The following is a 12,479-nucleotide window of genomic DNA, read 5'->3' as shown; positions in this document are numbered from 1 at the left end:
GAGACCCCGTCTCTACTAAAAAAATAAAAAGAAATTAGCTGGACAACTAAAAACATATATAAAAAAATTAGCCAAGCATGGTGGCACATGACTGTAGTCCCAGCTACTTGGGAGGCTGAGGCAGTAGGATCGCTTGAGCCCAGGAGTTTGAGGTTGCTGTGAGCTAGGCTGACGCCATGGCACTCACTCTAGCCCGGGCAACAGAGTAAGACACTATCTCAAAAAAAAAAAAAAAAAAGAAAATGAGGGGATATACATCAAAGAATACAAAGTAGCAGATATGTAGAGTGAACAAGTCTAAAGATCTAAAGACTATAGTTAATAGTGAATTGTATTCAGGATTTCTGCTAAATGAGTAGGTTATAGCTGCTCTTACCACAGGGGGAAAAATGGGTAACTATATGAGATGACAGATGTGTTAATCTGTTTCACTATAATAACCATTTTACTATATATATATATATCTTATAACATGTTGTATACTTTAAATATACACAATCAAATTTAATTTAAAAATATTAATAAAGTGAAAAAAAAAACAAAGAAGTAGAGACTTGACAAAAGTCACACAATGAAAGCTAAGAGTCAGGGCTATGTATAAAATTTAACAGAGCTGTTCATTTTTGAAATCTTTTTACATTACAAAAGGAGTATTATGGATTTTATACATAGAATGTGGGTGGGATATGTATGTATCCTCAGCTGAAAAAAAGCCTAAAACTCTGACCACTTCCTCTAAAGCAGGGATGATAAATAGGTTTCATGTAAGGCTCACTCTGAGTTGATATGGACTCTGGATTGGACTTATAGGAACCTAGTGCCATGATGCTTTGGATGTTGGAGGGGAAGGTGGTGGTGTGCATGCCAAGTTTGGGCTTTCCTTTTTCAGGAGCTTGTCCCCAACCTGATGATACCATTTTTACCTTATTTTATTAACCACAGCGAGGTGCCTCCCTTAAGAACTAATTTAGTTGAATATGACTTCAAAGCTATTTGGGAAATGAAATATTTTTTTTTTCAAATTGCTTCTAGGACTCTGACAGTAATTAGAATCATGGTCAAAGAATGTTGGAACATTTAGATAATCATGTATCCCAATGGTTTTCAAACTAAAAAAAGTAGTCACGGAATCCCTTTTAAACACGGAGTTTTTAAAGAGAATCTTCTGTGATTGAAGCAGAGGCAGCCAAGCAGGGAACCCGGGCATGCGGGAAACGCGGGTTGAAATCACTGGGCTCCATCATCAAAAGAATTTGTTGAACTTGAAGCAACAGCAAATAATCCAAACAAGCTTAGCTGGTTTCTGGTCTTTTGACCTCAATTAGTAGATCAGAAAAATAAATAAAACAGAAGAAAAGAAGGGTGTCAGGAGGGAGTACAAGATGGCATAAGAAAGCAACAGTGAAGAAGGAAGAAATGGAGAAAAGAAGATGAAAGAAAGCAGAGAGGCAGGGAAAAGGGCAATAACAGCTGGCAGCCATCCCAGCAAATTCTTGAAAAAAATGGAAAAATCTCTACATAAAAGAATGACGACATGCATCTTCTCTCCCCAGCCCTACCCCACATTCTACAATGCTCCTAGGCTTAACTATGAAAGGTATATGGAAGTTAAAATGTAATTGTAAGGAACAATATTTTAAATGATAATTCAGTTTATTATTTTAAATCTAGTTGTTTCTAATTATTATTATAATGATTCTTTTCAAAAATGTTCATGTTTTTATCTCTACTTTCTGAGTTTAGGCATTAATTCCCACAGAAACTAAAAAGAGGCAATAGACATTAAATACAGACATAATTGGACTTCAGGTACTAGATTGTAATTAGGTATTATTTGAGTATTAATTACATCCAAAAGTCTTGTATGTTATTTCAAGGAGGAAGGTGTGTTACTAATAAGAGATTTGTCCTGTTGGAGAAAATCAGCAAGGTAAAGAATTTTATAACATTATTTTCTAATTTATGTTTAATTTCTAGGGGAACCATAAATAAAACTCAAAACTAGAATAGAAAACAAAGCATATGTTGTTTCTCTAATGCAGAACGACTAAGAATGCAAAGAGAGGAAGAAAATGTTTGCTATGTGCAGGTTATTTTGTTTCAATTTTTGTAAACACCTAAATGCATTTGTGAAATTCCTGGTGCCTTTGGAATAACAGATATTGCCTAGTTACACATTATTTTCATATAAATATAAACCAGCCTTAGCTAAATTTAAATTATAAATTTAACAGCAAAAAAAGGAGGAATTTGAATTATGGAGAGGACAAGTAAACAATACATAAGAACAACTTAAAATGAATACACTTACCAACTATTTCGTGATCAGTGTGGTTTAGATGTTTTTTACATATATATGGTAAGGTAGATTCACAATCCCGACTCCTCCAGGCACTTGGCAAAAGTGAATTAAATGTTCCACAGTGATATTCAACAAATGGCTCAAAATGTATCTCTGAAAATACCATGTATGTGTTTAAGTTAGAAGCAAAAGCAGTTAGTTTAATATATGTTGAAATGTAGTTTTAGCATCAAGGGGACAGCCTTTCTGTTTGGCATACGTAGTAAATCCTACAAGGAGACCTTATGTTAAATATATGAGTCTGCAATTAAAGTCCAGGCATGACAGTTAAATGATTTTCCAAAGATTACTAAAAACCCAATTTTATTGTTTTGAAGTAGAGAGATGTTTTGCATTTGTTGGTATTTTTAAAACAGCAAACTAGAATCATGGCTCTGACCTTAATCCTCCAGCAACTTTGGCTAAGTAATTTACCTTCTTGGCCTCTATTTTCTTGTTTGGGAAAGTTTGCCTTATAGAAATTCGGTCAGGCTAAAAAGAAATATTTATAGACCACTTTCAGAATGACATGCCCTATCTACACGGGAAGTGCTGCTGCTTAAGGCTGCAGGACGATGTCACATGGAGAAAGGCAAATAAAACACTGTGGGTACCTGGATTCCAGTTAAGATAGTTGAGCGGAGTTCCATCGGACCACTGCCAGCCAGCCCGGTCGTCCAGCTGGTTCAGACCTATCCACGCTTCTACCGCATCACCACTCATGTGCTCTGAAATGAAAATTAAGAAGTAAGAAAGAAAGAAAGAAAATTCAATATTATATTTCTTTCTTGTTCTCTAGTCCTGGATGATGGAGTCATAAATTAATCCCAGTCAATGACAGGAATGGTGCACCTGGTGCTTCAAAGTGACAGAGCAAGCCTCCACTGTCGTCAGGAACACAGCAGTCTCTTAGGGGCTCACTGACAGCGGTTCTGTGGTTGTGAAGTGCTTCATCCAAGCATCCAAAAAGGCTGCCTTTCAATGGTCATCAATCTATCTTATGGTGCTTGGTCACAAATTTGAGGCCATCTTATTTGCGTGAGCTCATGTATTTAAAGATTTTAGGGGATGGAAGATGTGTTTGGGGCCACTCGCAGAAAGTGAACAGAGGCAAGTCTTCAAATTTAAGAAGGTGTGCTGAAGAGAGCAGGGAGGGGGCTGGACAGTGTGAGAGCCCGTAGGAGTTGTCTGACCAAGAAGGGTAGCACGACACAAGGGACCAAACTATCCAGAGGGACCCCTATCTAGCTGGTTGGGACCTAAGGCTGTGCACACTGCAAACTCGTGGCTGCTTCCACAGCTTGAGAAGGGAGAACTTTTTATGGGAGGCTGGCTCCGTGGCCACTGCTCCTAACCACAGCTCCACAACAACTCTCGATTCCATTCAATACCCTTTTTATTATAGATACTACGAATGAACACATGCATTGACATGCTTGTGCAGAAAAATGTGGCTATTGGAATTGTGGAATTATTGGAAAGTTTTATTTGGTTTTTCTTTTTGTGCACCTGAATTTAAAAAAAAATTATTCTAGAATAAACATGTATTACTTGTGAAGTAAAATTTGAAATAAAAAAAACAGTGTCAGAAACTTTTAATGCAAGAGGCTAATTTTGTGACACTTTCAAATGTTGCCATTTAATCTCTTTATAAAGGAGAGCATCGTTCCTTTGTGGTTCATCTGTTTCACAGCTCAACTTAGTTTGAGCCAGATGCAGGGACCCAGCCTGAAATTGAGACCTTGACAGATAAGGGTTATAAATAGGGTGACTCTACGTCCCAGGGTTCCTGGAAAACCCACAGTTTATGCTGGCAGTTCCAGAATAATTATTAATCACAGCCCCTTTTACTTTCAAAAGAGTCTCAGTTTGTATGATTACCCAGGTTATGAAGGTCATTGTAGTCATATAACAAGGCTGCAGCATCCTCAGTGATTGGACATTTTAATACAATAGTGAAAAGCTGGAAGAACCTCATCCACTTAAGAAGAGATAAAGGTACTTCATGAGTCTGAAACCCCAGAAATCGCTAAACAGGAACAGCACACTATATATTGGCCCTACCTGTCCAAGTTTCTGTGGCATTGACATGGCATCTCTTCCTAATGTTCATTTGATTACTCCTTTCAATAGCATCGTTGGATTAAATCATTTAACAGGGCGTATGATGACAAGAGGTGAAATGGATTGATAAGACAGGAAGAAATTTCCATTCTTCCTATCTGGGTAAGTGCCAAGTGATATTTTAAAATCTAATTAAAATATTAAAACATTAATTATTCTTACGTTAGAATTATTTTGAATACCCATTGTGCAATTGTTTTAGTAATACACATAAAAATCATTGTGCAATTTATAGTCTATGTCTAGAAAGGTAAAAAAAAGTCTCTTTACCTTTACAACTAATTTGGCCTACAATACTATAATAATAAACTCAAACCTAAATTCCTATGGATATTTCTTGGCATTTGTGGGAGCTCAGATAATTCCTTATATCATAGTCTATATACACCATCGATCAGCAGAAAACATTAGGCTATTCTCATCATTAAAAAATACCTTGGTCAGAACAGGTTTCTCTCCTTATGAATAGACTTTTGCTTTCCTAAACAGTTCCTAAAGACTAACTATAGAACTAAAGATATTTAAATTGAAGTCTCTGACATATCTTATTTTTTAAAATTGTTATTCAAATTTGATGAATAAATCCAAATTCTCTCATGAGAAATCCTGGCAGTTAAGATAGATAACAACTGTAATTCATAAATGGTGTATAAATTTTTATATAAAAACCATTTCAGGCTAATAATGACTTTGGAAATTGATGTTTTCCTGTACTATGACTTACTCAAATCAGTTTCAATAATAATTCTCCACTTTTGCATAGCTGTGGGGAAGGGTAGACAGGCACTGTTCATTCGTTAAAATTCTCCTGGAAGGCATTAATGACTTTCAAAGGCTTTAAAGTGTGCTTATTTTCCATCCAGTGAATACACTTCTAGAAACTTGCAAAGAAATAACTGGGGAATCTGTGCACAAAGGTATGTGCAGGGATGGTTTATAACAGCAATAAATAAATAAATACAAACAAAATAAACAATTTAACCTATATCCCTAATAGGAGGAGATTAGATCAATGTATTACTGCTAATCTGTATTATTATGTAACCACTAAAAATTATGATGTAGATCTACATTTATGGAGATAGACAGATGTTCATTATATGCAGGTAAATGAAATAAGCAGATTGCCAAACTGTGTGCATAGCTGTTGTCAAATGGTTAACACACATTGAGTATTTGTTATGTGTACCAGGCACTTTTCTAAGATTTCACTTGCAATGTAAGATGTAACCCACACCAAGAAGTAGACAGTATTATTGTTTCCACTTGGTAGAGGGAGAAATTGAGGTACAGAGTGATTAAATTACTTTTTTTTTTGGATTTTTTTTTAATTTCAGCTTATTATGGGGGTACAAAAGTTCAGGTTATATATATTGCCCATGCCCCTCCATCCCCCTGAGTCTGAGCTTCAAGCGTGTCCATTCCCCAGACAGTGCACATCGCACTCATCACGTAGGTATACACCCATTCCCTCCCCTCCCCCCGTCCAATACCTTATATGTATACCATGGAGTATTACTCAGCTATAAATTACTTTCTTAAGTAATCTTTCTAGTAAGTGGTAGAGGCAGGATTCAAACCCAGGCAGGTGGCTCTCTGGTCCCTGCTCCTAACCATGGTGTAAAAACCATTTTGTTTTTATACAATACCATTTGTTATAACTACTACGCATATACACATACATTTATATATTTTTGCATAAAGACATGATTATTTATGGATTGCAGAACTACGGGAGCTTTTTCATATGTTTTCTTTCTGTATACCTCAATTTAAAAAATTATTTTAAAATATATGTACTACATGTGCAATGAAATTTGAAAGAAAAATAGTACCAGAAACTTCTAATGAAACTGATTAATTTTGTGACACCTTCTAACGTTTCAAAAATTTTTAAAGGAGTATACCTAAGCACATACATACACATTTAATCTATAAAGGAGAAGAGGAGAGTTTAGCTGATGGGTGAACTCTTTTGAAATCTTATATTATTGTGTTATGCTGTTAGTTAACATGAGTGTGCCTTTGCTTTCCCATTAAAATTTAAGCTCTTTGTCATCTACCAGAAGGCCTATGATACACTTGTACACAGTGAGTGATAGATAATATTTTGTTTAATAAACTGCTTAATTGTTTATTAATGGAAATTGAATGGCTAAGATCTCCAGAAGAGCAAGAATCAGTACTTAAGTTTAGCAGTCTCCTTGACCCACTTGATGGAAGTGCAACTTTCCTGGGTCCCTTTTGGTGGCTTCAAATTCTCTTCTTCAAGGGGGATAAAATAAGAAAGCCATGACTGAGTGCCACATGGAATAGCCCAGTGTTCATGGGAAAATTCTGGGTGAGAGTTTGGGCCATATTAAGACAAGAAAAGTAGTTTTTAAAAAACTGTTTTCCAAAATATATTTTTTGTATACGTGGACATCACTTTTGACAACATTTTATTGTATCGATACCAATGTGCATCATTCACCTACTTACTCCTTATGAAATTTTCTTCAGTTTCGTCCGCAATGCTTAACAAAGCACCTCCTTGCATGTGGCATGAAGAATGTGCCTCACTCCAAGAAAGAGATGACAGCAGGTTGAATTGGTAGCAAATGTGTGAATCCAGGTTCTTCTCCCAGATGGCATCACAACCGACTCCTGCAGAGGCTGGAAACAAAGTTTTATTTTATTTATACAGCAACATATTTGTAAGATGAATGGAATTATTCCAACTTGCAACCTCTAAAACTGTAGCGCCTTATCTATTCTTGACTAGGTCTTTGTGAAGAAACCTGCATTGTTATCCCATTAATAACATATGGTTAAACTCTTCCACAATTCAACTCTTCAACCCTGCCTAAGGAAAGTCAAGAAAGTGTCAGTAAAGAAGCTCTGATCCTTTCCAGGATAATAAGAGAAACCGGTTTTAAGAGAAGGAAATATAAGTGAAGTATTTGTGAAAATAACATCTGAGTTCTTTAAAAACCCAGCATTTAGAATTTTAAATTGAAAGCTATGTGAATTTAAAAGTTTATTTCAGATAGACACAAATGTTTTAAAAAGCATTTCTCCCCAAATGCCAAAGTGCTGGATGAAATAAAAGGGATACAGTAGACATATGAGTCAATAGTGAACACAAGTTTTCAAATAAATATCGAGCACAGGAACACTGATGTTTAGTTTGAGAAAGTTCTTTTGGCCAAGAGGAATAGAAGCAAAGTGTACTTATAAAACGTTAGCGAAAGACTGCATAGAATGCTTAAAAGTAAATTTAATAAAGTAGGAAAGGGGGCTCTGAAATCTGAAGTTTCTTGATATAACAGAAAATTAAGCTAGTTTGAATGCTTTCGTTAAAATTTTCAATCAAACCCCAAGGTGAACTAAGCAGCCATAATAATTACCGAAATCAAACTCAGCCAAAGAATTGTAGAATGTGGAAAATCTGAACCATACCACAGCATAAGTGAAACTGATGGACGGGCAACCAGCTAAAATCTAGAACAGCCTTTCCCAGAGTCTGATCATCAAAGTAAGACAACTTCAAGAGGCTCCCCAAGAAAATCTGGGACATAATGCATATATAGAGTCCTCTGGGAAATTCACCACGTACATTAGCATATTAAAGTCTCTGAGAAGTTCTATAGTAAAGCCACAGGCTTAGTTTCAATTCAGTATACTTCAGACTTATTTGACAATGAAATCTTTTTCATCTGTTCTCTTTTTCCCGTAACACTTAGTTAGATGGCTCCCTTGGGACATGTGGAAAGTTTGTTTTCATGTCTGGTCACAACATGCATTATACAGAACCAAGTTAGTTTAACGAGAAGTTATTAAATCACATGTAAATCTAAAGTTGTTTATAGAGTTTCCTGAGTGATACAAGTATTTATATAAAATGATCCAACATTGAAGGAGGGCAGGATACAAGGCTATAACCAAATAACACTGAAGGAAAAGAAGAGAAAGGAACAGGAAAGAGAGGGGAACTTGTCAGTACCCATTTTGCCCTGGTGGCTGAAATTTTCCCATTGAGATGGAATCCTTAGAGACTGTCCCCAGTTAAAATGCCAAATGGACAACACACTGAATGTTACCGGATGGCTGTTCAGCCATATTCATCCTGTGTGATAGCAGAGACCATGAAGGGGGAGCAGCGATGTGTTTATAAGTTCAATGTGCACAGAAGTGTTTCCTAGGATTCTCTAGGTGGGCTACAGGTCAGGCCACCAATCTCATTTGAAGGTGGTAAATGACAAATAGAATGAAAATGCTGCAGTGGACACTGTGATGTGCTGCCCCAATCCCCCTTCAGGACAGAAGGACTTATTTTCACCTCCCATCAAACACTCCCCAGTGTTAAGCCTTCTCCAAGGATTGCTTTGGCTGAAGAGCCTCTTTGCCCAGTGTCACTCTCCCTTCCCGAGGGCAGCCGGCAGACCGTGACTGGTCAGTGCAGTGATGCAAGGCACCCCACAGACCCCGAGCAGGGGCAGCTCTGAAGGGCCACCCCATCTGGAGAACCCCTCATAGGGTTGGTCTAGGGGTTGTCAGGCTGCATCCAGCTCCCTCTGTGCAATCCTGCTCTCTTCCCTTCCCTTCCACGTCAACGGATCCTGAGAGGACTCCCCAGGAAACCTCCTGCATGCTAACCTCTGGCTCAGAGACTGCTCCCTGGGAACCTACCCATCACGGGCTCCACTCTTGGTGCATTTGCACTTATATATAATCTATCTTTCCAAGGACTAAAGATTGGTGTCTCAGTCATGCTTATTCTTAAAAAATTCTAATCTAAGGGCCAGAACCCCATTATTATATTTCTTTGCATCTTTGGTTGTCTTTATATTATCTCTTCTATCACTGAATTATGTGCTCCTTGAGGGAAGCAATTGTGTCATATATTATTTTTGAATCTCCTGTTATTTGATGAGAGATTGCTTTTGCATGATGTTATAAAACAGGCGATTTTTCCTCTCCTAACTACACCTCTCTTTTAATGCACTGAGGTGTATTCATGTCAATGCTGATTTTATTACGGATGGTGACTAAGATCCAGCCATTCCTCCTTCTCTATTAATGTGGCCTGTTTTTCTTCCCTAAGTATTCAGTTTTGCCTACGTCCCAGGTATACTGTTTCTTGCCACTTTTAAAAATTATTGAATTCTTTTTTTTAGAAAAAGGAAGACTTACATTATCAGAGCAGCTATTGAACTCCAAGCTGCAAAGTTACTATTTTTTTCTTTCTCTTTGGTCTTTCATATAATCAGCAAATAGTTATTGAATATCTGATCCCTGAAAAGTGCTGTGCTGAGAAATCTCATGTAAAAGGGACACCAGACCGAGTTAGGATTTCTTGCCATGCACTCTGTCAATGCCCTACAGGATCGATGGTAGCCCCAATCACAAGTGAAATTAAGTGATGTATTACATGATTGTTTGTTGGTTGTCTGTTTCTCCTGATAGCATGAAAGGATCAGGAAAGTAGGCACCATGTTCCATTTTGTTCTTGCTATTACTCCCCAAGCGTGCCCATCAGCATAAAAAGGTTATTGGGTAGAGGTAGAAATGCTATCCAAGGAAGCTGAGAAGTGATGGCCATAAAGGAAAGAGGAAAGCTGGGAGGTTTGGGCTACAGGAGCCCAAGGAGGTCATTCTGATCCTCTCATTATCAACCACCCCCAATACTTCCCAAAACTAGACATTACTAGTTTTCCCTAGTGAGATTGCTCTCCCCGCAGCCACAATATCCATCGCACACCTTCCCTGTTGTCCAAGCCTCTCACTCTTTCCCCCCTTCAGAGAGAGGAAAGTCACAGCCACTGGACTAGCTTCTCCTCACTTTCTCCCATCACCTAATCCATCAGCCTTTGTGGACCTGCACTGTCCTCTCCCGCTTCCCTGCTCTGGAGAGACTGTCTTTCCATCTACAACAGGCCGGTCTGTCTATCTGTGATCGGGACCCCAATGCCTTCTGCCTTCTGAGAGACCATCTCTACTTCACCAGCTGCCTTCATTCTCCTGCACTTTCAACCTCTCTCTGTTGAACCATTTCCAGATGCATTTAAAGATGGTCTAGCATCTCTCAGCCAACCTCCCCATCCCCGTCTGCCTTCTCTCTACCCTCACTAGTCACATACTTTTAAATAGTCTCTCCAATTCCTCATCTCTCTCTCTTTTAAAAAATAGTTTATTGAGATATAATTCATATACCGTGTAAATTCACTCTTTTAAAGTATACAATTCAATGGTATTTAGTATGTTTAAAGCATTGTGCAACCATCAGCACAATCGGTTTTAGAACATTTTCATCATACCAAAAAAAAACCCAGGACCCGTTAGCAGTCACTCCCCTTTCCCCTCAATCCCCACCCCATCCCCAGCTCAAGGCAACCATTAACCTACTTTCTGTCTCTGCAGATCTGCCTATTCTGGACATTTCATATAAATGAAATTATACAATATATAGTCTTTTGTGACCAGCTTCTTTCACTTAGCATAATGTTGCCAAGGGTCATCTATGTTGTAGCATGTGCCAGTACTTCATTTCTTTCATAGAACACACTTTGTTTATACGATCCTCAGCTGATAGATATTTGGGTTGTTTTTGTTTTTTGGCTATTATGAGTAATGCTGCTATGAACATTTATGTACAGGTCTTTGTGTGAGCATATGTTTTCATTTCTCCTGAGTATATATCTAGGAGTGGAACTGCAGGGTCATGAGGTAACTAACTCTATGTTTAACCTTTTGAGGAACTGACAGTTTTCCAAAGCAGCAGTATCATTTTACAATCCTACTGGCAAGGGATGAGCAATGGATGAGAGTTCCAATGTCTCTGCCTCTTCAACAGCACTTGCTATTTTCTGTCTTTTTGATTATAGGCATCGTAGTGGGTGTAAAGTGGTAACTCATTGTGGTTCTTGTTTGAATTTCCCGAATGGCTAATGATGTCGAGCATCTTTTCATGTGCTTATTGGCCACTTGTAAATCTTTGGAGAAGTATCTATTCAGACACTTTACTCATTTTCAAATGGGGTTGTCTTTTTATTATTGAGTTGTAAGAGTTCTTTATGTATTCTATTAATAGATATAAACCCCTTATAAAATATATGATTTGCAAATATTTTCTCCCATTCTGTAGGCTGTCTTTTCCTTTTCTTGATAGTGTCCTTTGAAGCACAAAAGTTTTTAATTTTGATGAAGTTCAATTTATCTATATTTTCTTTTGTGGCTTGTGTTTCGGTGTCATATATAAGAATCCATTGCCACATCCAAGATCATGAAGCTTAACCCCATGTATTCGTCTTAGAGTTTTATATTAAATAGTTTTAGCTCTTCCATTTAAGTCTTTGATCCATTTTGAGTTAATTTTTTTATATAAGAAGAGACTTAGAGGCCCAAATTCATTCTTTTGAATGTGGATATCCAGTTTTCTCTGTACCATTTGTTGAAAAGATGATTCTTTTTCCACCCTTGTCAAAAAATCAATTCACCATAAAAGTGGACTCTCAACTCTGTTACATTTTGCCAGTGCCACATTGTCTTGATTATTGCCACTTTCTAAAAGTTTTGAAATTGGGAAATGTTGAGTCCTCCAACTTTGTTCTTTTTCATGATTCAGGGTCCTTTAAATTTCCATATGAATTTTAAGATAATCTTGTCAACTTATTCAAAGAAGTCAGCTGAGATTTTGATGGGGATTGCTAGAGAGTAGTGCCATCTCAGCAATATTAAGTCTTCTGATCCATGAACACAGGATGCCTTACCATGTATTTAGATCTTCCTTAATTTCTTTCAACTATGTCTTGTAGTTTTTAGAGTACAAGATTTTCATTTGTTTTGTTAATTTTTTTCCTAAGTATTTCATTTTTTTTGATGGTACTATAAATGGAATTGTTTTCTTAATTTCATTTGTGGAGTGTTCATTGCTACTTTATAAAAAATAACAATTAATTTTTATATATGGATCTTGTATCCTGTGAACTGCTGAATGCATTTATTAGTTTTAACAGTTTTTCAGTGGATTCCT

The 12,479-nt window shown here is 37.2% G+C and overlaps 1 protein-coding gene across 1 annotated transcript in view; it reads right to left on the bottom strand.

The window, feature by feature from the left end:
* The window catches only part of PLA2R1 (phospholipase A2 receptor 1), a 115,863-nt gene that overhangs the window by 76,859 nt on the left and 26,525 nt on the right, over positions 1–12,479 (bottom strand). Inside the window, exons 4-6 of the mRNA XM_045559081.1 lie at positions 6,947–7,120; positions 2,956–3,069; positions 2,312–2,455 (exon numbers count right to left, since the gene is read on the bottom strand). Coding sequence (XP_045415037.1) covers positions 2,312–2,455; positions 2,956–3,069; positions 6,947–7,120 — 432 coding nt within the window. The remainder of the gene's footprint in view (positions 1–2,311; positions 2,456–2,955; positions 3,070–6,946; positions 7,121–12,479) is intronic.

Source organism: Lemur catta, chromosome 8, assembly GCF_020740605.2.
Source record: "Lemur catta isolate mLemCat1 chromosome 8, mLemCat1.pri, whole genome shotgun sequence".
Taxonomy (NCBI): Eukaryota; Metazoa; Chordata; class Mammalia; order Primates; family Lemuridae; genus Lemur; species Lemur catta.
This window is presented reverse-complemented; position numbering and strand designations above follow the sequence as displayed.